Genomic DNA, 23,374 nt, shown 5'->3' with positions numbered 1-23,374 from the left:
AGCTGCAAGGAGAGTACTTCTCCCCTTGCATTGTGAGAGCAGCTGTTAAAGAGGTGTTCTCCTGATTGGATACTATAAACAGAAACTAGAACCAATCTGAAATGCTTCACATTACAACTTTTGCAAAATCCAGTCATCTAGATAATCTGCTAGTAACCCATACTAGGAAACTGAAGAACTTTAGAAAGCCATGACTTTAGTTTGAATAATTTTTCCTTTAGCTGATCTGACCTGAGGACATCAATTTCTTCACTGTTTGATTTGGCATAGGACTTTCAGCTTGAGCCAGTGGAGAAAAGGAATAAAAACGTCACACAAAAAGTTTCCCACATAATTCACCATCTTCCAAGCCAACTCGTGTATGTTATTTCTATGTCAAAATAAAGGAGGTGTAAGAGCGCAGTTTTTACTCAAACACTTTTCCTAAAGAAATTCTGTCTTCTGTACAGAAAAAAAAATCAAATAAAGAAACAAGCAAACACCCAAACCAAAACAAATGAAAAAACAACCACCAAAGGAAGGAAACCTCCAACACAACAAAGCAATATAAAACCTCCCATTAAAACACCTCCATTAAAACACTTATTCTTTATTATCAGACTGTGTTAATGATGTAGGGTGAATTCTTATGTAAGGACTGGGTGTAGGTTCTGAATTTTCAAAAGTTGTTTTAAAAGAACATGAAGCCAAATGTAATCAGCATGACCAGACCTCCTTATGTTTAAACCTGAATTTAAGAGTTGCTCTTAAGCAAAAATCCATGTGTATATTGTAACTTCTAGGTAAATTTGGACCCTGAAATAGTAATACTTGGTTGGATCCTAGATTTCAGTGTTAGAGCTATTCCTGTGTTACTGAGGTACATGCCAAAGGGTGCATGAGAGTGTATTAGGAGATGTGTTGAACAGGCTTCATGCTGATTTTCAGCTTTTCTGCATCTTTCTGGTATATCTTAACTTACTGGCTGGCTTTGATATTATATATCACTCTGAAGTGCACAAGAAGTCTAAAGGATGAAAGACCTGAATCAGATTTCAATGATGTGTATTCATACCATAGGGGAAAGACAGAGTGAGTATGAAAATTTTGGAAGCTGAACGCTTGTGCCCTCAGGCCAATGCTGTACATTCAGCAGCAGGCCGTCATACCCTAATTGCTAGTACCCATTTGTGAATCAACATCTCTGAGAAGCCAATTCTACATGAGGCTTCTTTAATATACATCTTCTCATTTGCCCCATGTATATTTCAGTTTGCCATCTGATAATTGGAATTGTGTGGGTAGCAGCCGGTACCATCTGGCTTGTTAATAAGTAGAGGATAAAAATGTCTAATGCCTTGCTCTACATAAATACAAGAATTACCCTACAAATAAACAGCTCCCTAAAATCTCAACTGATGAGAACAAAAGAAAATAGTGTGGTCTTAGCTCATTAAAAAACACTGAGGAGAGAATGAGGGAACAGTGGGAAAGCCTCATCACTTCCCATCTGAAGTTTTAGTGTAACCAAAACATATGGGGAAAATAATGCAAAATTAAAAGTGATAATGCACTTTTCACACCAAAACATATTGGGCCACTATACAAATGATGCAATTAAAACTGCTGCCTTCAGGAGCCAAAACCTAAGCTGAATAAGTACGGTACAATTAAAGATTTTTATTTAAAACCAGTGAAAGATTTATCATAATGAAGCTCAGAATAGAGATAATATGACTTGGGGGCATCAAAGCTAAGCTATAGAAAGCCACATGTCCTACAACATGGAGTTAGAATTGGAAGACTGACATCAGCAGATTTTAGGGCACAGAAAGGCTTACAAGTTCATTTGCACGTGAATGGCCAAGACCATGCAAAATCTTACATGTAAACAGTGCAGTATTGTAATCACTACTTTAATTAACAGGAAGGCAGTGCAAAGCTGTCTGCATTGGGGAAATAAACTCTGATCCTGTGGGCTGGATGCGAAAGCCGCGCTGTTGTATTTGGAACCTGCTGGAACTTGTACAGCGCCTTATCTGGAAGGCTTCATGCGCATCACGACATTGTCCTCTAATCTGGCAATAAAAAGGGCATCATGAGCAGTGGCAGCCAGGCCAGCCAGCAGAGGCTGCAGTCACGCTATGCTCCCAAGATGGTAAAAGGAGATTTAAGCCCCTTGCAGAAAAAAAAAAAAAAAAAACCAGCAAGGATTTCCTCCAGCCTGGCCTGGCTATGGAGGGGGGAAAAAGGAGGAAATGCAGCTGGACAGCTGCTAGCTGGTTGGGGCTGGCAGTATGTGGGAAGGTGCCACCAGGCAGAGGAGACAAGGCATGCAGCCAGCAGCTTGGTTCCTCCTAACCACCAGCCACCCCCACCAAACCTCAGCCTGCAAAAGCTGATGTGCTGGCCACTGGAGTTTTGCACCTCTGGGGTTTTCCCCAGCAAGGCTAAGCCTGCCCTCCTGTGGCTGGGTAATACCTTAATTCTTCCAGATATAAGCTCATCCCAGGGTGAATCAGAGCCCAGAGGCAGCATGTGCTTCCCCAGGAAGGAGGGTTAGTAACACTACTCCTGATGATCCCATAGCAAGCTGGAGAGGGTATTTCGTGAGGGTAAAGACCCACATTTGGAAAACAGGCATGTTCTGCACTGGGTGGAGCCGATGCAGTATGGCACCCATGGGACTCCCTCCCATGGTTTTGTGCCTTGTACCCCAACCCTTTAGGTGTTACTATAAACACAGGCCTGTAATCACTGCTTGCCTACCTTCATTCTTGCTCAAATATTTACTCTCACACATAAAACTTGTACTGTTTACGTCCTTCGACACTGTACCAAGCACACAAGTACAGTTTTCTGGCCAGCCTTGCACTAACTCTTGCTGCGACTCTGAGTTGTACGTCATGCTGATCTGGAGCTGGCCCTTGCCAAACAGAAGCTCTAACAGCTGAACCTCCCTCCTCTTCCTTCTTCTCATGAATCATAATTTTGCTCTCATAGCAATCAGCTGTTTTTTCACAAAATCTGTAGGAGCTCCATTATCTCAATAAAAATACTTCGGCTTTTATAGCCTTTGTGTCTGTTGTTTTGAAATTTAGCTTCTGGGTTTTGAAAATTTAGTTTGAGACTGGCCAGCAGCACTAACTGGAAGATATATTCAAGGGAAATCATGTAAGAAGCAGGGCAATCAAATGAAGACTGTAATAATGTCTTAGAAAGAATAAAAAAAAGGGGAGTGGGTGTTATATGCCCTTACACATCTGCTCTGTCTTTCTCCCTCACTGTACACATGTCTGTACGTCATTCCCCTGTGTAAGACTGGCATTGCTCCTTCTCAATGCACTTTGGAGTAATTTTCATTTCCCAGATTTGGAGACAGAGCTAGAATGAAACATCTTGCTCAGGGTTACCTAGAAGCCTGAGTAGGGCCTCAGTCTGGGGTTTCTGAGATGCCATTTTGTCTCCTGCCAGCTGGAAAACACAAAATGTCCCCTCACAGTCCTCAGCACTGGTGTTCCATGGGCGGTGCCTCTGCCACGTGTCTGTGCAAAGAGCTTGGCTCTTCAGTCTGTGGAGATGGCACTGCACTTCCACTGAAGGAATTCAATTTACACCCATTCTCCTGGTAACTTTTTATGAGCTTTTAAAGATCTTAATTCCTTCCCTGAAACCTTTTTGACCATACGTCAGAATTAAATAAACCAACTCTCAATTCTAGGCACTTTCCTCCCAAAGGAACTAAGCTCATCCTGCATCTAAAGGATCAGATCAATTTCATCCCAATAATTTTGAAATCAGGATAGAACCTGTGTCCTAATTCAGGTTTTGTTTATTGTTTTAGAAGAAAGCACAGGGTGTACATAAAATGCTACATGTTGCAGTAATTAGGGAATATTTTTAGCCAGATGACTTCAACCCTAGCCCCAGCTTCAGGGAAATGCTTGGACAAGCAGTATCATCAGTTAAAAAAAGAATGAGATTAATTCCTTTGGGTTTTCTTCTTTTTTATTTTTATTTTCTGTCAGAAAAAAAGACCCAGAGCTTAAAAATTAAAATAAAAAAGGTGGGCACAAACTGTAAATGAGGAGTTTGGTAAGTTTTAGAACAAGGCTTGGGGAAACAAAAGTGATGTTTTCTTCAATACCTGGGATGGGTACAAGCACCCACCTGGAATTTTATGATGCATTGTTTGTGCAAACAAGATTTAACAAGATACATATGTTAGATATATAGAGAGAGAGATATGTAACAATGCTATGAAATAGTATGAAAACTTAGTAGCTGGTAATTTGGATTGGCCAGAGAAGGGAATTTTGAAAAAGCCCTGCTTGGCAAAAACAGCTGTGCATTTAGCTTCTAAAGATGAGCATCCTCCAAGAGATGTGAAGCCGGGCACCAAAAGCTGGTTGGAAAAAAGTCTTGTGCAGTAACAGTTTCAGGAGCAGACAGCAGCAAACTAAATAGTAATTGCTATCACATAACTGAAAAGTCCTGAGATTTACTTAGACAATGTCCCTGGGAACATTTGTTAAGAATGAAGTGCGGTTGAAGCAATTTGTACCATGAAGTCAGACAGGAAATCAGACTAATCCCTGATGCAATTATGTGTAAGCTTGGCTGTCTAAGACTTACTAGAGCAAAAGAGACAGAAGAAAACCAAGCCAGAATGAGATATTGAAAGGTACTGAAAGTAGGTCACTGTCCTACATTGCACAAAAGCTAAATGGAGCTCTATCATCCCGCAGTATCCTGAGCAAGTCGAACAAAGGACTTTGTCTGGTGCAGATCTGGCAGCATCCAAGTTACACAGCTGCATAAATCATAAAAACAGTTTAGGCATAGCAGAATTTCCAAGACAGGAAGAATGTACTGCACTGAATGAACACAGGAGGAAACCAAGGAGAGGACTTGTGTCATAACTGTGTCACTGCATGATAACAAATTCCCATCAAGAAATCTTGTGACTTATTAAAAGTACAGTGTAAGTAGGACAAAGGGGGATTGAGTAGAAAAGTCACGACACAGTTAGATAGATACACTAAGTATCTATCTAATAACTAAGCAAGACAGGAGAGATGCTTAATTAGTAAATAGATATTAAAATTGCAGTAGAAAACAGAATCTGTTTTCTACAGAATCTATTTTCTACATCATAGACTCAAAACTCTTCATCATGGTTAGTTAAGAGAGAGGATGGGCTTCCTAAGCTGTCAGGACAGCAGATGTTGACTTTTCTTGCTGCCCTTCCTTCTCTTTCATATTTAAAGCTTCAATTCCTTTCAAATTAATTCAAAAATTGGAATTTATGTATTCTTACTGAATTAAGTACTTTTCCCCCTTCTATGGGCATAGTTACAGAACATTTGTTTAAAATGGAAACTACAGAAGAAAAAAAATGGCTTGAAAGTTTGTTCAAGCTTAATGCTTTGGGTGGGGTTTTTTTGGGATATACCCTCCTCCCCCCCACTTATATTAGTTTAATGAATATAGTTTAAGTGTTTATTCTTTTTTTTAATGGAAAAAGGCCATTATTTCAACACCAAAACATTATCAGAGCAAGTTGTTTAAAGATGAGTGTAGATAGTAATTAGATAATAATAATCACTTAACTGTGGATATCATATTCCTATCCAAAACCATTAGGAAATATTTTTTTTGTTCACAATTCTTATCTCAGATTGCTGGAAATATCTGAGATTAGAGCATAGTTTTCTTAGGTATATGTAGAGCCCAAGGTCCTCATACCACTGCCTTTCCCCATTCTTATAAACAGCAGATAATCATATTTACTGAACTTTAATAAGTTCACAATCATAGTACTGAACTTTGAAAATTACATGGGAAGAGTTGTCTGTCGGGCGATAAAGCCTTCTAAATCTGTGATTTGAATTTAGGCAGTCAGACAAATGGAAAATGTAGGCCTCAGTCTTTTTCTCTTTAGCTTTAAGGCACGTTGCTAAGACAGACCTGTTTCTGCTTCGTCTGTGATGTGTGAGAAGAGATTGTCCCACTAGTGTCTCATGACATGAAGATCCGCAGCAGAAGTTTAATAGTAAATTTTAAGAACCCTTAAAAATATTATTTTATATTAATTGGTATATTACATAAATAACTAATAACTGGCTTATTAAAAAGAACCAGCTCATGGTGCCCTTGGATAAGTGTCCTAGAGCAAAGAAAACTCTAAACTCCACTGGAGCAGAGCTTCCCAGCACAGGTCAGTCTTCATTCCAGCCCTTTGCTGACTCTACAGCTTCAAACCTGGCAAGATTTGTGAGCAACCCAGATTCATGTGATGCAAATTTTTAAATTCCCTTCTAGCTAAATGCAGGACATGTCATTTTTGTAATGTGTCAGTCCATTTTGGTTTATCTAAATATGTCTATTCAAATAAATAATTATCAGCTACTTAATGGCATTTAAATTTGACTTATTTTCCAAATGAAAATTATTCTCTATCTGTGGAAAGTTGGAATCTGAGACAAGAAATGCTCCTGAAGCAATTAGCATGCATCCTAAATAAAACTGGCCTGTTTTCGCTACAACGAGCAGTGAAAAAAGAAAGTCCATTAGATGGAAATATTGTCTTTCTAAACCCAGCAGATTTTTATTTCTGCAATGGCTAAGCACTGCAATTCTCAGCAGAAAATTGCACTGGAACAGTGGGTGGTTCCGAATTGCTGGAAACTTTACAATGGCTTTTATGTTTAAACATCATTTAGCAGCTGTTAAAGGTCAGCACAAATCCTGTACTTTATCAGTGTAAATGAAGTCTACAACTGCCAAGAAAAGAATGCATTAAATAATGCAGTGATTATCATCTTTAATTTTTTTTTTCTCTTCAGATGTGAAAAGGACCTCTTAAGCGGTTCTATCTTTCTCCTCCTTATTTCAAATTGACAAAGTAAAACACTAATTAAATTATTTATATCAGAAATTTACTTACGAGAATGACAGATTTTGTACACAAAGCAAGTGAAACATCTGACACATCGTATAGTGCCAGGTGCAGTTAAGAAAGTGTAATATAAGTCGGCAACTAGAGGCTAAAAAACCCAACAAACTTGCTGCAATATTTCATTATCAATTTTATTTCCTACCATACACCAAATGTACAGCACAGAACACAATTTTGTTGTTTTGATGTAAGAAATATTAATTGTATGAAGAAACAGTATACAAACTACTCCAAATTAAAAAATGCATACATCATTGCTCTTTACAAAAGGTCTAATTTACAGTATAGCTCATCAATGCATTTAAATGCAAAAAAGGAAAAAAAAAAAAAAGAACAGAAAGAAAAAAGAAAACAGTGCACATTACAAAACACATCAAGTACAAGGGAGGCAAATAAATACAAACATACTTCACAGAACATCCTGAGCAAACAACCAAACACAGATAAATTAACCTGAAGCCATAGTAAATCATAATAATAAATACATAGGTCAGTAAGAGATTTTTTTTTACTTAAATAAAATATATAACAAATTTGTTAAAATATTTAGTAAATTAAATTTTAGTCTTTGTAATGAGTGAACTCATTTTGTATGCATTTAACAAGTATAACAAATGTTGGCTTTTTGTGGTTTTAGCGAGAACAATAACTTTAATAGCAAATTTTTGTTTGGTGTTCTCCTATTTATATTAGACAGCACATATGGTAGCTTTTGAAAAATCAATTTAAAAATAAACACAGATCCTAAGAACACACATTTTCCCCATCTAAACTAAGATCGGAGGGTTGAATCAACCCCCCAACAAAAAGCAAGCCCCACTTAATGCAGAACAGTGACCACAGTGCATGAGAGTTGAATCACTTCTGAATAGTACTTTTGTGCAGGAACAGTAATAATATAATTGTATATGTCAAGCCTGTGAATGCCATCATATTCAATCTAAATATAAATGCGGCTAATAAAAATAAACACTTTCATTATAGCACGGAAAAATTAAACACACGCTAGATCCATGTATACATTTACACTGAGGCACATATGCACATGAGGTGTGTGTGCATACAAAAAAGGCAGTTTAGCTGGTTGTTTATACCTTTTTCTTAAAAAAAATAAATATAAAAAAAACTTCTGAAACAATGCTTAATTACTTACAATCCCTGAAATAGACATTGCCTCTGTTATAGCAACCGCTAGTTTCTGACGGATTCAGAAGTTCCACACCCAGGCTAACCGGATACCGAGGCGCACGCCCGCACCTCTGCGCAAGTGCTCGTCTGTCCACACCTCCACCTGTCTGTCCGCTCTGTAGCACTTGGGGCCTTACCAGAAGACTGGTGACTAATTCAGTATCAGCCTAGTCTTAGTGAAGAAGGATGGGAGAAACCAGTCACGGTGTTGCTACCGGCCGTTCAAAGGGACGAGCGACCACCGTGGCGCCAGAGGGGTGTTGTTGCCCTCCAGCCCGCTGCCTTCTCAGCTGCCATTACCTTCAAACCAGTATTAAATGCCATTTCAGGGGAGATGTGTTAGACTCATTATGTACAAAGCCTTTAGCTTGGGATGTGTTCGCGTTTTTTTTAAATCCAAATCCATAGCAATACTGGTCACTTGCTTAAAACCTCAACGTCTCATACTAAAAACGTACCAGTACCTACCTAATTACCCTTTTTTTTTGAGATATTTGTCATTTCCCTTCATGAGCTATCTCTGAACAAAAACTGCAGTGGTAAAATAAATCTGAAGTCCTCTTGAAACATTTTAAATAATCATTCTCATAGGCTAAATCACACAGCCAAGTCAAGTGCTTTGCTGATTGCTATATTTCATTATTGCTAACATATTCTTTAACACACTGTTTTCCAGCATACTGTGCTTTTAAGAGCCCGAGTTCCCCACTAGTGGGCATCATTTATCTTCTCATTCCATGCATCTTCACATCTCATGTTACTGCAAACCCACTTCTGTTACAAAGCCATTATAAAAAAGCAGGATGTGAGGAAAATAAAACTAGAACCACGGTTCAGTCATTTGTTACTTTCATAGGTTTTTTTTTTTTTTTTTCTTCCTGTACAAACCCAGCAAGTTATTTAATTTACAGTATAGCTTTCAGTCTATTTAAAATCCCATTGGAAAATAAATTAATAAACACATTTGTAAAAATATGGCAGGCCGCAAAAATGCTGTTAAAAGATAAAAAAAACCAACTCTTTGATTAGAAATAAATAAAAAATATAAAAAATAGTCGCACACACTTTTTACATTCACTTTACAAAAACTGAGTGCAAAAGAAGAAAAAAAAAAGAAATTGTACTGAAATAAATACAATATACTAACAGAGTGCATTGCTGTTAATACAAATAGTCTGTTGTGGTTTTATTCTTTTTTTTTTATGTCAGCTGGGAAAAAATTAGTGCAATGTTGCAATTGTAAATGCAGCATGGCAACCTACACCCCTTAGCAGTACATGAACTCCTAACAGATCCATCTGGAGTTTACTGCTGTTAAGTAATTTCTGTTGCCCAGCAGCTTTCACATCCTACACATGGATGCCCTTCACTGCCTGTTTGATACTTTCCAGCAGAGCTTTGCATTCGGGGGAATAGTCCCGTTCCAGATTGCTGTACATGTCTGTGAGTGTATTTACATATGCTTCGAAATTCTGCTCACTGATTGGCCCCTAAATGGAGACAAAACAGATTATAATTGTAGGAGGTAAAATTAAGGCCAAAAAACCCCAAACACCCAACCCCAAAGCGTGTTAAAGGAGCGATATGGCAACTGGGGAGAAGTCATAAACAGGGCAGCCATCCAAATTAATGGAGGGGTCGTGGAAATGACAGGAGTTGAATGTCCTGGGGAATCCAAACTCTCTCCAAGCAAGAAAAGGAATTGGAGATATTGTAATTAGTGTAAGCTGCTTTTCTTTTTCTGGTGGGTGGGGTTTTTTTGGTTTGTTTTGGGGTTTTTTGGGGGGGTTTTGGTTTTTTTTTTTTGTCTCTGGGGTTGTGCGTGACATTCCCCTTAACTGTCCTTTCTTAATCTTCCAGTGGCACCCTTGACATCTGAAAAGGGAACTGGAAACACCAGTACCTCTGTGGATTTGGCCTGTGTTTGAGAATAAGATGTGAAATTTTTGGGAAGATAGAGATTGCTTATCTCCAGAAAAATCATCTGCATGAAACAGGTTATAATTTTGATCTGGGAGCTGAGTAAATAAGGATTCACATCAGAGTGAAGTTTTTACTCTTTGTGCAGGGTGGGTTTGAGGGAAAAGCCAAAAGCCTTCCTTGCACGGTGAGGTACAGGGCAGAGATACCAGGGCTGGCTCATTCCTGAAAACCAATGCACTTCCTGCCACACAGACTTCATGATCCTGCATCTCTGCAAAGCAAATCAACCTAAAAGTGCTCTCTGCTAATGCAGCTCCAGTGCTCCTGCTGGTCCCTGAGCTTGCTCATCTGCTTCAAGTGCTGCCAAGACAGTCTCAAAAGAAGTTAACCTGTTGGCTGTGGTCTTACCATCTGTGGAAGCTGAATGTCAGCGAGACTGGAGATAAGGGCTTGGCTTAAGCCAGCTAACTCCTTCAACAGGCTCTCGTTGTTCTGCTCTATGAGTTTGTTCTCTTCTTCTATTGTTTTCAAATTGCTCTCCATAGATGTGATCTAAAAGAGACAGGCAGGCACAAACACAGATAGACAAACCCTTGGCAGCATTGTTACTGCAGTTTGAACCTAAAATATCAGCTGGGTGATTACGAGAGAGAGCTGAAACTCAACCTTTTTAGGAGACATGATTTCTCCACAGAACATTCAGAGCAAAGAAGAGGTTATATTTACTCTGAAACTGCAGACTTTGCTGCTGGTTCATGGAGAAACCTTGTGGCAGCAAGGCACTATAGAGTGCCTCAGAGTGAGAGGAGGGAATTGAGCTTGGAGAGGAAGGTCACTGTGGATCTGGGATGGAGAGTGTGGCCTCAGGGCTGGCGGAGGGAAGGAGAAAGGAGGTTGATGTTTACATTGCTGTCCTGCTCTTACAGCATCCCTGCTGCTCAACCACAATAGCGAGGGTACGGGTATTAGCTGTTGTGCTACTTTCCTGCCCTGCTCCTGGGTGAGCGCTGGGCTGGCTGGGATTAGCAACAGGCCTGGTGCTGGGAACAATAAGAAAAAAATAGAGTGGAAAGGAAACGGAGAGACTGAGCACGTATCACAAAGATGATCTCTGACCAACAGAATGGAAAGGAGGGGTTTGAAAACAGCAGGAAGAATACGCCAAGGTAGAAAAAATGGTATTTTTAAAAGTGAGATCTCTGGGATATATTCAGATCTGAAAGCTTATATGTCAAAAGCAGTGCCAAAAAAAAAAACCCAAACAAACAGCAATGGCAGGGTCTGGTTCCCTCCTGCCCTGCTCCTTGTCCCTGGAGCAGACTGTTTAGCAGGGCAGAACCAAGGGCTGCCATCCCTGTGCCCCACCAGGGAGTCATATCCACAATATTCATGCCCACCCCATCCTTATTCATATGCACCTCTTTGCAATACTTAATTTCCTCCTGCTTGTGGCCACTTTACTTCCTTTGCTCACACACAGTCACACAGCAAAATTCCACAGTGTGAGAAACCCCTTTTTGCACACCTGTCATCCACTACAACCCCTCCTCTGAAGCAGTCTAACACCTGGCTGGGGTAGAGTAAAAGGAGGTAAGAGATTTGTGGCTTCTGCTGTACTTCAGTTCAGGCTTTGCTGGTCAAACTGCCTTCACCAGGGAGAAAGTCCAGGGAGAAGAAATCTGATTGCATAAACTGGGCCATCTCCGTGCAAATAGCACATTGATCCCCAGAGACAACCAAGTGTCTGTCCTGAGACCGTGAGCACAGCCCCCCTGCAGGACAGTTTGGGCTGGATATCCCCACAACTGCTGGGGTGTGAAGTCAGATTGTTTAGATCCAGCACAGGTGGCACAGGCTTCCACCTTGTTTAGACCATACACGCAGTGGTTATTGCAAAAAGAGCATGAGTCAACGCTGCTCATTCCAATGTGGTGCAAATACAGGGGGTATGGTTACCCTCACTTGGTTTAGATCAGTCTGGAATTATATTCAGTTCACAATTTTCATTTTATTCCGCTCTTATTCTCAAATTCTGGAGCTTCTGCTCTTGGTTTTACCCAGTTTGCCCAGATTAACTTCCAGATGCATATGGGAGTCTGAAAGGATGAAGCTATACAGCTCATTCCATAGAAGCACTATCAGCATATTAAAGCCAACTTAGTCTCTCCAGTATACAAAATAATGAAAGAGAATGACTCTTTTCCATAACTCCCATCAAAATCCCCTGCTACACAAATTAGCAAAAAGTATACATTCTTCACCAGCTGTTGCCTGGAGGCAAAATTTGAATAATTGACAGTGGGTGAATTAAACTAGGAAAATTTTCTTAGGTACACATAAGAACTCATTATATTCAACTCTCATTAAGACTTTGAATGGATTTATAAGAGGAATTATCATCCTTAAATCTCAAGTCATAGGACCTCCATGGTTTGGTAAGCAAATGTTTGGTCAACAAAGGAAAATTAATGTTTTGTTTGGTAAGTATATTTTATTTCTGCTTGCTAAGATTAGCTACAAACTACCCTGAATTTGTCATTCACCAGATCTTTAAGACAATACCTGCTGCTTATTTACAGAAAACAAAAAACAAGAGCTTGGAAAATAAGTGCAGAGGGGACCAGATATTTTTAAACATAACATTTACATAACGTTTATTTTATTTATTGTGCTTAAACATAGCATAAGTAAAAGTTTCACATTTATGGTGTACCTGAGTTTGAAGTTTCATCATGTCAGCTTCAATTTTCAGATTGGATTCATTCAGTTCTTTGATTTCCTCATCCAAGTGTCTTATTTCTTCATCACTCTCAATACCTGTAGTTGAAAATAACAATATCAGATTAAAAGTGTTCACATGTAAATGGATGTATGAGTAAAAAGCTGCATTACCTGTTACTTAACCATAAGAAAATAAGCTTTTCAAAAAATGATTGATCCTTAAATTGTCTTTTAGTTTGATCTTACTGTTAAAATTCTTTCCTACCTATTAAATATCTACATAACCTGAAACATAGATGGGGCTATCTTCATCCTCATTTTTTCACAATTTCTTTTTCTTTTTCTTTTTTTTTTTTTAATTGCATCTTGCTAGAGCAAGATGGAGGGTATAGAAAGGAAAAATTGCCCAGAAAGAAGACAGTTTATCATAAAACATGACATATTTATGGTGCTTGGGTGTGTTTGCTTGTTTTTTGTGTTTTTTTTTTTTTTTTTTTTTTTTTTTTTTTTGTTGTTGTTGTTGTTGTTGTTGTTTTTGTTTTAAAAGTAATGCAAAAGCAGCCCTTCTTTTTCAGGAAACATACTGGGGCAACATCTTCACTAGTATTATAATTGTTCACACATCTGTACCTATTTCTGATCTTGCAAGAATCTCTATGGGGCAAGCTCCCGTGCAGAAAAACTTCAATAAGCACAGCCTTAGTTATACCTGATAAACAGTCACATTTAAATAGCAGAAAAGGGGGAATTTTTCAGAAAGCTAACAAGTATTAGGAAAAAAAAGAAAATAAAACCAGGCTTTTTCATCCCAACAAGTTAGATAGCAAAGAAAGAAAGCTTCAGTTCTTTAATGAAAGCCTTGTTCTGAAAATACTGAGCTGTAGCAGCTACTGGCGATACAGGTGCCTGTTTCTTCTAAGTACCACTCTGAGCCCAACCCTGCCTGGAGATCTGTGCCACTGTTGTTACTGCTTTAAAGCCTGGAACTGAGTCTTCTGGGGAGCCAGCCTGGGAAATCTGTAAGCAGTAATGCAACTGTTTTCCTCAGCAGTTGGAGGCTAAAGAGTAAATTTCCTAAATCCTGGCTCAATGCCCAACTTGCTAAAGCACATTGTATAAGAAGGGAGACGCCTACACATTTCCCCCTGCAACTCTTTGGTAATTATTGCTTTGCACTTAGGTTAGCTAAATTGCACCAGCACAGCATAGATACTAAACTGTGTAGGAATGAACTTAGAGAGATGAGTCAGTTTCTGCTCACTATATTTCTCCCATCAGATGGCTAAGTTCTCCTGATTTGTAATTATTTTTTTATTAACAAAAAAAATATTGAAAGCATACCCAAATAAAAAAAAAAAAAAAAAAAATTATGCTCCGTGAGAAGAGCATATCCTCGATGTTGAGTTATCAAGATGCAAATGAGAATAATTTTATAATATCTCGTGCAAACATTTTTGTTAGTCAAGATTTTTTTTATTGCTAGAGACATCTGAATGTAGACAGAATTAATGCCAGAATGGCATAAAGGGGCACAAGTATAAATGGGAGTCAGGGCCCTTCTATCTAAATAAATGTCATCGTTTTCTACAGATCTCCTTACCGCCACTTGCTTTAAGCTTGATAGTCATTAATTCTTCCGAAATTTTGCCCTTTTTTATGGTTTGTGCATTCAGAGGACAACCAGACAGGCTGAAACAGACAGGAAAAGGAAAACATTAGCACCCACTTGAAAATGGCAACAATCCTCTCAGGCAATATTATCATGCACTTGGACAGACCTCTGTACCTAAGGTCACATCAGTATCTCCATTATAGCATGGCTTCAGGGAATGACATAACTCATAAAGAGTCATTTAACTGTATATTCCAGCCTGAAAATTGGCACAGAAATCTCAATCTATGAGTAAACAACTCTTAAGCATATTTCAAAATAATCAAAATTGCAGTAGCAGCTACTATTATATGAAGATGCATTTACAGAATTCTTAAAGTTTGAACACTTATAAACTGTTTTTATGAAGGGATTGTGCTCCAAAGGAGAGAAGAGTATAGTCATTTAAAATGGCAAGTTTACTATCCTAAAAAAAAAAAAAAAAAAAAAAAAAAAAAAAAAAAAAAAAAAAAAAAATTTAGTTAATGGGATGATATCCACAGTGCACAATTATTGTATCACTTTGTTGATACATAATAATGATCAATACAATAATAACTCTGGGTATACCCTATAGGCTCTAATAGCTTTTTTGAATGGTTCTATTATATAGTCAGTTTGCTTTTTAACCACTGTTCACATTAAATTACATTTTGCTATTTCAAAGCTTACAATTTCATCAGCTGGTAATTATCTGAGGCAATTTTTATAGCCCACTAAAGGGCTAAGAGGAATTGCACTGTCTTAATACTATCTTTATAAATAACAAAGGAGAAATACCCATATGCTGCAGAACTGGCAGAAGGATTTGTTTTTAGGTGTAGCTGACTAAGAAGTGAGGGAAAATTTTTTTCCACAGGAAAATGGTTGATGTGTGTGTATATGTGTATGTGGGTGAGTGGGTCGGTTTGGCTGTGTGTGTAAAAAAAAAAAAAAAAAAAAAATTCTAACAGACATGGCCTTTCCACATAGGAATAAATAAATAATAATAATAATTAAAAAATTAAATAAAAAGCAGCAAAATCTAAGCATTAGCTTGGCTAAAAGCTATACAGGGAAAGAAGTTAGTTCTTCAGTTCTAAATTTATGCTTATTATCTCTGCCCAGAGTAGATAGCTAAGTGGGAGAGTGTTTGATAGCCGTGAGTTACTTGTTAGGTTTCAAATGTCTTAGGAAAGAATATCAAGCAAAGTTATATTTGCTACGTCATTTTAACTAACGTGATCTTGAGACTGACCTAGCCTTATGTAGGACAAGAATCATCTGTACTATGAATTGCTACCAGCTAACATACAGTTTTTGCTACTTGCTTAATTAGCCAAAATTTACAGAAGTGTCCAAATTAAAAGACTTTTAGATGGGATGTAGGAAATAGCATTAGGATAACACCAGACTCTGAGTGAATTTTTTTGAAATTACCTTGGACATTTATTGTTTTTGAAAAGTTACCTCAAAGTGTTAGGAAGAAAGCAAAGGAGATAGAGATTGTAAACTTAATTACTGTTAAAGACAGAATACCAAACTTGCCAATCAGACTCTAATTATTTTTGATTCAATATGGTCAGATTATTATTTTTCACAGTGATAGATGATGATATACATGTGACTCCTGCTCTGTAAGGATAATTTTCTTTGTAAGATTGGTATAACTTCGAACTTCTTTAATCCATATGAGTGCTGCATGCTTATTGTTTTTTCTTTGTGTAACTTTAGCTGTTTAAATACATCCACTGGTAGAAGGATGAAGTGAACAACTCTTGGCTAAAATTTTTTTGTGACATTTCAATGGTATTTCTCTTTCTTTTTTGAAGATATGCAGATAGAACTCCATTATTTCCCTAGGAAAAAACTCAACTTAATTTTAAAATGCATAAGGACTGTCCTAATCTGAAGACCTTGGAAAATCATGCTTCAATGGGAACATAGAAAAAGACATAAGAGTTTCAGTCTCTCAAAGTAATTCTGTTTTGTATTACTTTAGCTGCAGTGTTATTGCTCAAAAGACTTCAGCACAATTTTTTTCTGACTCTAAACTCACACGTTGCCAATTCAAAGTGAAATGTTAAGGAAAAATGAAAAGAGAAAACACAAAGTTATACCTTCTGTGGGTGACAAAAACATTATTAACATGACCCAGCCCGTTGCAGCCTGGCAAAGGACAGTGTGGCAGCTCTTGTTTGTTCAGTTTCCAGGATAGTGAAGACCCATTGACAGGACTCTCCTTCTGTCTCTTGGCAGCCAAAGGACAACCAGAAGCAGTGCGATGAGAAGTGTATTTACCTGATATGTGACCTTGGCCATCACAGCCTATCACTGGACATCTAAAGAAACACAACAAAAGAACCCTCATTTTCACTGAAGTGAGCAGGCAAAGACAGTCTCAAAAAATTCTGAGAAAATCATTCTGGCTGCCTTTGTTACTTTGCTTTAATGGAGTAAGCCTTGGTCCCTGGTGGCACACTGTACCAGAGCACCCAATTCTTGTCAAGCTGGGTTATGGGGCTCAGCTGATCTTAAAATAAAGCAATTTAAAATAGAGTTGTAGAGACTAAGAAAATAAGACATTCATTTAAGTAGTATTTGACCGGAAAAGAAAATTGAAATTCAATCACGGTCAATAAACCACACTTCTTCAAACATATAAAAAGTCAACATTGTCTCCTTTCTATCTCAGTTTCTGGTATGAAGCAGAGGGTAGGTCTTGTAACAGGAAAACTTACATGGAAACCCATGCAAATGCTTGCAAAGAAAGGATAGGGAGTTTTTGTGCTGCTCTATCAGTGTTATGCAGTTTCACATATATCATTAGCAAGTATTAAGGCAACATTACATGCAACTAAGTCTCCACTTTTATATTCTGGCAGTTATCATTTACAAATTTTAATAGAATGTGCATTCAAGCCAGGAATATAGTGAATCTTTACTGAGTTTCCAGTTTTCACTTTAAGCAAAATTTTCTTTCGTAGATAAAGACATGAGACTTACAGATATTTAAGCTCCATGGTACATATTTTGAAGGTGTCACTCTGATTTAATTAGCTGACATTTCACCTCAGTCAGTAATAATTTTCCTTCATTTTGCCAAATTTTTCAACCGATTGGCACTTGCATAAAACTCTTTAAAATAATTGGAGCAATGCAAGCAGATACAGCAATCCTTCCTCACTGTTCAGTCTCCTAGGTGATGGACTCCACCAACTCCACTAGAAGCAGAAACAGTTGGTTTAGTTCCAGCTCTGGGCACTATTGTCGCATGGTATCAGCTAGGGCGCATTTCCCTATGATTCCTCAAGTCCTGAACTCTTACAGGCCATTTCCCCCCTCCACTGGTGGTGGACCCCTGCATCCGTACTCACTTAAGTTCAGGGTCTTCTTTTTCTTCCTTGGTAGGAGTGACTTTGATACCTCCTTTCCTGGCACGAGGACAACCAGACAAGCTGAAAGAAGCACACAGAATAAGAGCCACCTTTTTCTGCTGGGAGCCCTGAGCACTGCAGCCCCCTGTGAGGGGCTGGTTGTTACCTTCTGTGGGATGCATAGTTCCCTGTCACGTGGCCAGAGCCATCACAGCCAGGTGTTGGGCACCTATGGAATAATACAGGAAGCTTACAAAATACAGTCACAAAGATATGGAGTAAATAATGCGTACCATCTATATTTTGTCTAGAGTGGAAGAAAGATCAGCAGAGCTTTTACTGAATAACTTAACATGCCTCTTGCTCTATGTTTGGTTTGTTTTTTTTTTTCTTCTTCTTAAATAAGCAGCCTCCCTTTTTGGGGAGGGATTTTTTGTTTTTTGATAGCAGAGTTTTAATAAGGAATGTGAAATACACTGTACATGATGTGTAGATTTAATTAGTTTATATCAATGTTTGCATCAAACATTTTTCCTTGTACCGAATCAACGTTGCAAAGAAAAGAAAAAAAGCAGCTTGATATAGATCTATCTGTAAATTTGCTCTTATGTGTTTGTTTGTTATTGGTATGATGTTTTCAGGTAGAGATATAAATAAGCATTTTGCCAGTATTTACTGAAGGGAAAATAAAAGCATAAAAGCAGTTTTACTTTTGGGCATCAGTAGACAACAGCCAGAATTTTAATTTAATAATTTGTGTATTCTAGCACTGTAAGCATACCCCAGGACCATCTCTTTCTAGCTTGAGATTCAGTTGGGTGTTCAGCTGAGTGATTGGATTATGCTTATTTCTCATATTTAAGGGGTTTCTCTGTGTATGCACAACAAACAAACCTTTTCAAGTATGAATGTTTAATGCTGAAACAACCTTACAATAAGAAGAAGGCCTGGCTGTAACTGTGCTTTTGCCAGCAGTCTGGCAGAGGGGGCTTCTTGTTTACTGTTCCCCAAAAGCTAACTTGGGTCAGTAGGTCTTTCCACTGACATCTGTGGGGTATGGAGCAGGACCTCAGCAGTAACACCTTCCATCTCAGAAGTACAGGGATATCATATTTTCTTTAATTTTTCTTTTCCCCTTTTTTTTTTTTTTTTTTTTTTTTGAAAGCTGTTGTATATTTGTGGGGTGGTTTGGTTTGAGGTTTTTTCACAGAACATGAATATACCTCAGCAAAATAAGGAGCACCAAAAAACATTTGCCTTAGAAGTTATGCCAGCCTTTTCTATGTTTCTGTATTCTACAGCACAAAGTTCTTATACTAAGAGACCATAAGGGACTTTGAAGTGCTATTATTTTTACAGAGTATCAGAATTACATAAGGAGTTGTGCCAAATAATGTAGTGAACCATTAAGGAAGTTTGCAGGATTCAATATACTCTTAAGGGTCTCAGTTGTTACTGAATCTTTCCTGAGTTAAAGAGATTCGTGATTTCATCTTGTCTTTGGTAGGCTGTCATGGAAAACACCTACAAATATAATTGTAATAGCACATCTGATTGTGCAGGTGCATCTCTTCACAGAATATTTAAAACTATTTTTCTGCCAACAATTAATTTGTCAAAAAATCTGACTTCTTTTGGACATGAACAAATTTATGCATTGATTCAAGTAGAATTCAGTGAATAATTTCAAATGAAGAAAGGGGTGACTTTTTTTTTTTAAGATAATGTCAAAACATTTCATGACAACACTTAGTGAACAAAATATTTTTGGCAGAATGACTTGTCTCACACTGACAGCAAAGGTAAGGGTGGGGGTTTGCAGAATGCCGGGATATGTTTGACTGTGTAGAACTAAATGTTGACCTGTTTAAGTGTGGGACAAGGACTGGGCACAATGTCATGTGGAGCAGGAAGCAAGGGCAGATGTCTGGAGAGTGTGAATGCTCACAAGTAAATCCAGAACACCTGCCAAAAACGAAGGAAATTAATTTTGGCTACTTGTTTTATCAGATGATCACAGATGGAAGGGCTCCCTGCATAGACTGGAGGTGGACTTTAATTCAAGAAAAGCTCTTTGTGTGAGACATTCAGATCTGAAAGTCTGGGAGTTGTGAATATACCTAAAATATGAACTAAATTTTATATCACCCCATCTGTATTTACCACTTCTGGCAGCAGATGGATTTCCAACTGGATTGGAATCCAGGCTCTTCTGGAGGTCATTGAAGATTTGAGGCTGAGATACTGTCACTACTAATGAAACTGTAAAAGGATATTTCAGGTGGGCTACTGACAAATAAGTAAAAGGCTTCACTAGCAAGACTTGACCACTGGCTTGGGTTTTCTAAATATTGGTTACGTCTTTGTATGGATTGTGAAATTCTAGACAACAAAATACACCAAAAGTCTGTTGCTTTGCAATCGGTAATGTTGTGCAATTTCGTCAGCTTTTAAGTGGTGTTTGGACTGGTATCCCAGTTTAGGGAGTCATCCTCTATAATGGATTCCTGTGCAGTGCCAAGAAAGTAAGACTTAAATTGAAGGGCCAGAGGTCTCAGAATGTCAAATTAAGAGATGTCAATCCTCAGGTGGGTGTAGGTTACAAGTTCTTTTCCAGTTCTTCCAAATTTGTTATTTAAAAATAAATATCTCAATGATTTCACATATAAATTCTTGCAAATGGACATTGAGTACTTCCTATTTTATCCTTTGCTCTGATAGGATTTCTTTATCTTTAGGAAGATGAACTACAACTGCATGTAAAATTTCATCAATGAGCTGAAGGTTTAGGAGCACTTCTGGTACATTTTGTCCCTCAAAAGCTCACCAGAGGTGTTGGATATGAACTATAGTTAAGGCAAGCCCATAGAGGTCTGAAATTTGTTATACTTCCTATGGAATATAAATCAGTATCAATGTTTTATGTGGAACACATGTGGAAGAACTGCTCAAATCTCTCCTAAAAATTGACACTTAGCCACCACAAAAACTAGTCTAAGAATAGGACTGACCATATATTCCTAAAAGTTTCTGAATTTTAAGTAAATACTTCTCTAAACTACACATATAAATTTATTTAAGGCTTGATGAGCAAGCTCTTTGATTAAATAGAATATCAGAATATCAATTATCCCTTTTAGCTTTAAAATCTGACTCATCATCAAGCTTACTATGTTTTAAATTGACCACCTCAGATTGTTCCGAGCACCAAGAATCCTCATATATAAATTTCCTTGAATCTGAAACACAGGCCCATTTTCTGAGCAGATCTTCCTTATTTCCAAACTGTGGATCACATGGAAGCCTTGTATCTTTGCTGGCATAGAGTATCATAATTAAAGCCAAAATCTTATCTTGATTCTGGCAAATTAAACATGAATAACATTTGGAAAAAAATACACAGCTTTTTCATATTCATGCCTAACTACATGAGGGTACTTTCCTGGCCTGATTCTATGAGCGTTTATGCCCTCTGCTCACACAGCAATTCTAAAATTAACTATTTATATCACTATACCAACACAAGCATGTATGCAGCATTTTGGAATAAGATCTAATTTAGACAGAAGCAGAGTTTTGTTCAAAATATCACCTGAACTACATTTGCAGGAACCTAAATTAAGGTGCTACATTTGTGAAAAATAATTTTATTTAGCCTTTTTTCCTTTTGCGAATTGTCTGTGAACAGATTTTGATATTTGCTCTTTTTCTAGTTAATTGAAATTAAATGCTAACTGCGTTATGCAACATATTTCTGTCTGTGAAATGTCCATGAACTTTGACTTTGTCTTTCACAACTCACTTATTATACATGGCGTACAGTGTGCAGTTTGTCATTTAAGTCATATGCTGTTGCTCCTCTTTCCTTATGGCATGACCAAAACTCTAGAAGCTTTAGTGGAAAAATAACCATATTGGTATGCAAATTTACTTATTCACACATGAATGGGGCGGGGGGGTGCGGGGGGTGATGCATGAGGAGCAACTATTCAAAATATTTGTGTGAGTGTCTTTGTATGGCAGAAAGCCAATAAAAGCAGGGACAAATATATATGACTCAGCAAATGACTTCAAATTTGTCAGCATTTTTGCAAGTCAGTTCCTTGCTAAACATTCTGCTCTTTTAAAACAAACGAAACATAAATTTTATACCTTTGAGGATCAGAGATGTCAAAAAATGAAACACTGTGCCAATGTGCCAGTTTACCTACTGGCTTTGCAAACTGCTTTGGACAGCTGCCTATATAAATGGTCTTTCATTGCTGTTTTGCTGCATCTCCTGTTCATTCAACTTCATAGCTACCATTATTTCAGCATTTCAGTTATAACTTAAGTGTAAGACTAGGGAATAAGGCCACTAACATTTGATCTGGGGAAGCCAAACACTGTGCCAAGCCTGAAAGTACTCATTTCTGCTATTAATACCATTAAAAAAGGAAAATAGTGCCATGATAAGACTTTATTTTCTTCTATCTGGACTAGGCATGAACTTAAAAGAGAGAAAGGACGGTCATGGGGTTCTCTCCTTTTTGCATGCATCCATGAGTTTTTCCAAGCCATCTATTATGGGATCCAATTTACAAGTTGCAGAGGGAAAGCTATGAAAGAACTCTAATTATCCTTCCCTTTTCCCCACATCCTTATTGACAAAGCCAATTCAATAACTAGATGACTGGTTGCCAGTGCCTCTCTTGACTACAGATTTTTGAAATATTCATATGTCCCTATACATCTGTCTATATAGCAAAGCCTGCACAGTCCTTTTGTAAGTGACATTTCATGGTAAGAATTATGCCAGCACAAAATCATATGACTTGATGTCTGCTTCAGTGACATTAAACACATAGTATAGGGTAGTGAATAATAAAAAAAAGATTTGCAGGTATTCTGGTCTCTTTTTTAGATTTATTCTAACTAGATTTATTTCTGTCTAAATAATTCCAATTAATTCTATCTGGATCAGTTGCCAGATCAGTCTTACATATTAGATATTTTCTATTTAGATATTTTCTATTCCTCTCTGATTCAGAAATACTGAGAAAACAGCATTTTTCCTAGTGTTTGCAATTTTTGCTCCCCCCCAGGTCCTAATTAATTAATGAAAATGAAGGGGTACAAAATGAAGAAAGAAAAATGGAGAAAAGTAAACTTTATTTGTCTCAGAAGCTTTCAAACCAATTCACTACCCTTTTCATACAAAGGTTTGATACCACTCAGAACAATAAAAATTTACAACTTCAATAACACAGGGTCATGTTTGTCGAAGATAAAAGAAAAACCAAACATTTGTGCTATTGCCAATACTTACTTGAGCTCCTGAGAGTTAGCAGCCATAAGGGATTTTAATGTCTTGTCAGCTAATGGGCACCCAGAAACACTGAAAAGAAAACCTGATGTGAAATATTTTACTGAACCAAAGTATTTATTTTTATCTAAAACAGAAAAAAACATCCAGAGAATTTATGATTGATATTAGTTGAAATTACACTCTCAAATATTTATTCTTGGAAAACAAGGACCAACCAACATAAGGCTGCAGTTCTTAACTAACTAAAAAAGAAATGTATGTAGTTAGGGAAAAAGATTTCTAGCCCA

General features: G+C 37.6%; 1 protein-coding gene across 5 annotated transcripts in view; it reads right to left on the bottom strand.

The window, feature by feature from the left end:
* Positions 1-7,121: 7,121 nt before the first annotated feature.
* The window catches only part of ST18 (ST18 C2H2C-type zinc finger transcription factor), a 170,238-nt gene continuing 153,985 nt past the window's right edge, over positions 7,122-23,374 (bottom strand). For 4 of the 5 annotated variants that reach the window (XM_040079259.2, XM_040079249.1, XM_040079269.2 and 1 more), the window contains 8 exons: positions 23,088-23,156; positions 17,946-18,008; positions 17,780-17,860; positions 16,523-16,744; positions 14,373-14,461; positions 12,765-12,868; positions 10,460-10,603; positions 7,122-9,618 (listed from right to left, as the gene is read on the bottom strand). In XM_040079259.2, the coding sequence (XP_039935193.1) occupies positions 9,478-9,618; positions 10,460-10,603; positions 12,765-12,868; positions 14,373-14,461; positions 16,523-16,744; positions 17,780-17,860; positions 17,946-18,008; positions 23,088-23,156 (913 nt within the window). In that variant the 3' untranslated portion in view covers positions 7,122-9,477. The remainder of the gene's footprint in view (positions 9,619-10,459; positions 10,604-12,764; positions 12,869-14,372; positions 14,462-16,522; positions 16,745-17,779; positions 17,861-17,945; positions 18,009-23,087; positions 23,157-23,374) is intronic. The other variant, XM_040079278.2, reaches the window with a different exon arrangement.

Source organism: Hirundo rustica, chromosome 1, assembly GCF_015227805.2.
Source record: "Hirundo rustica isolate bHirRus1 chromosome 1, bHirRus1.pri.v3, whole genome shotgun sequence".
Classification (NCBI taxonomy): domain Eukaryota; kingdom Metazoa; phylum Chordata; class Aves; order Passeriformes; family Hirundinidae; genus Hirundo; species Hirundo rustica.
The sequence above is the reverse complement of the archived record's forward strand: the minus strand, read 5'-3'. Positions and strand labels throughout refer to the sequence as shown.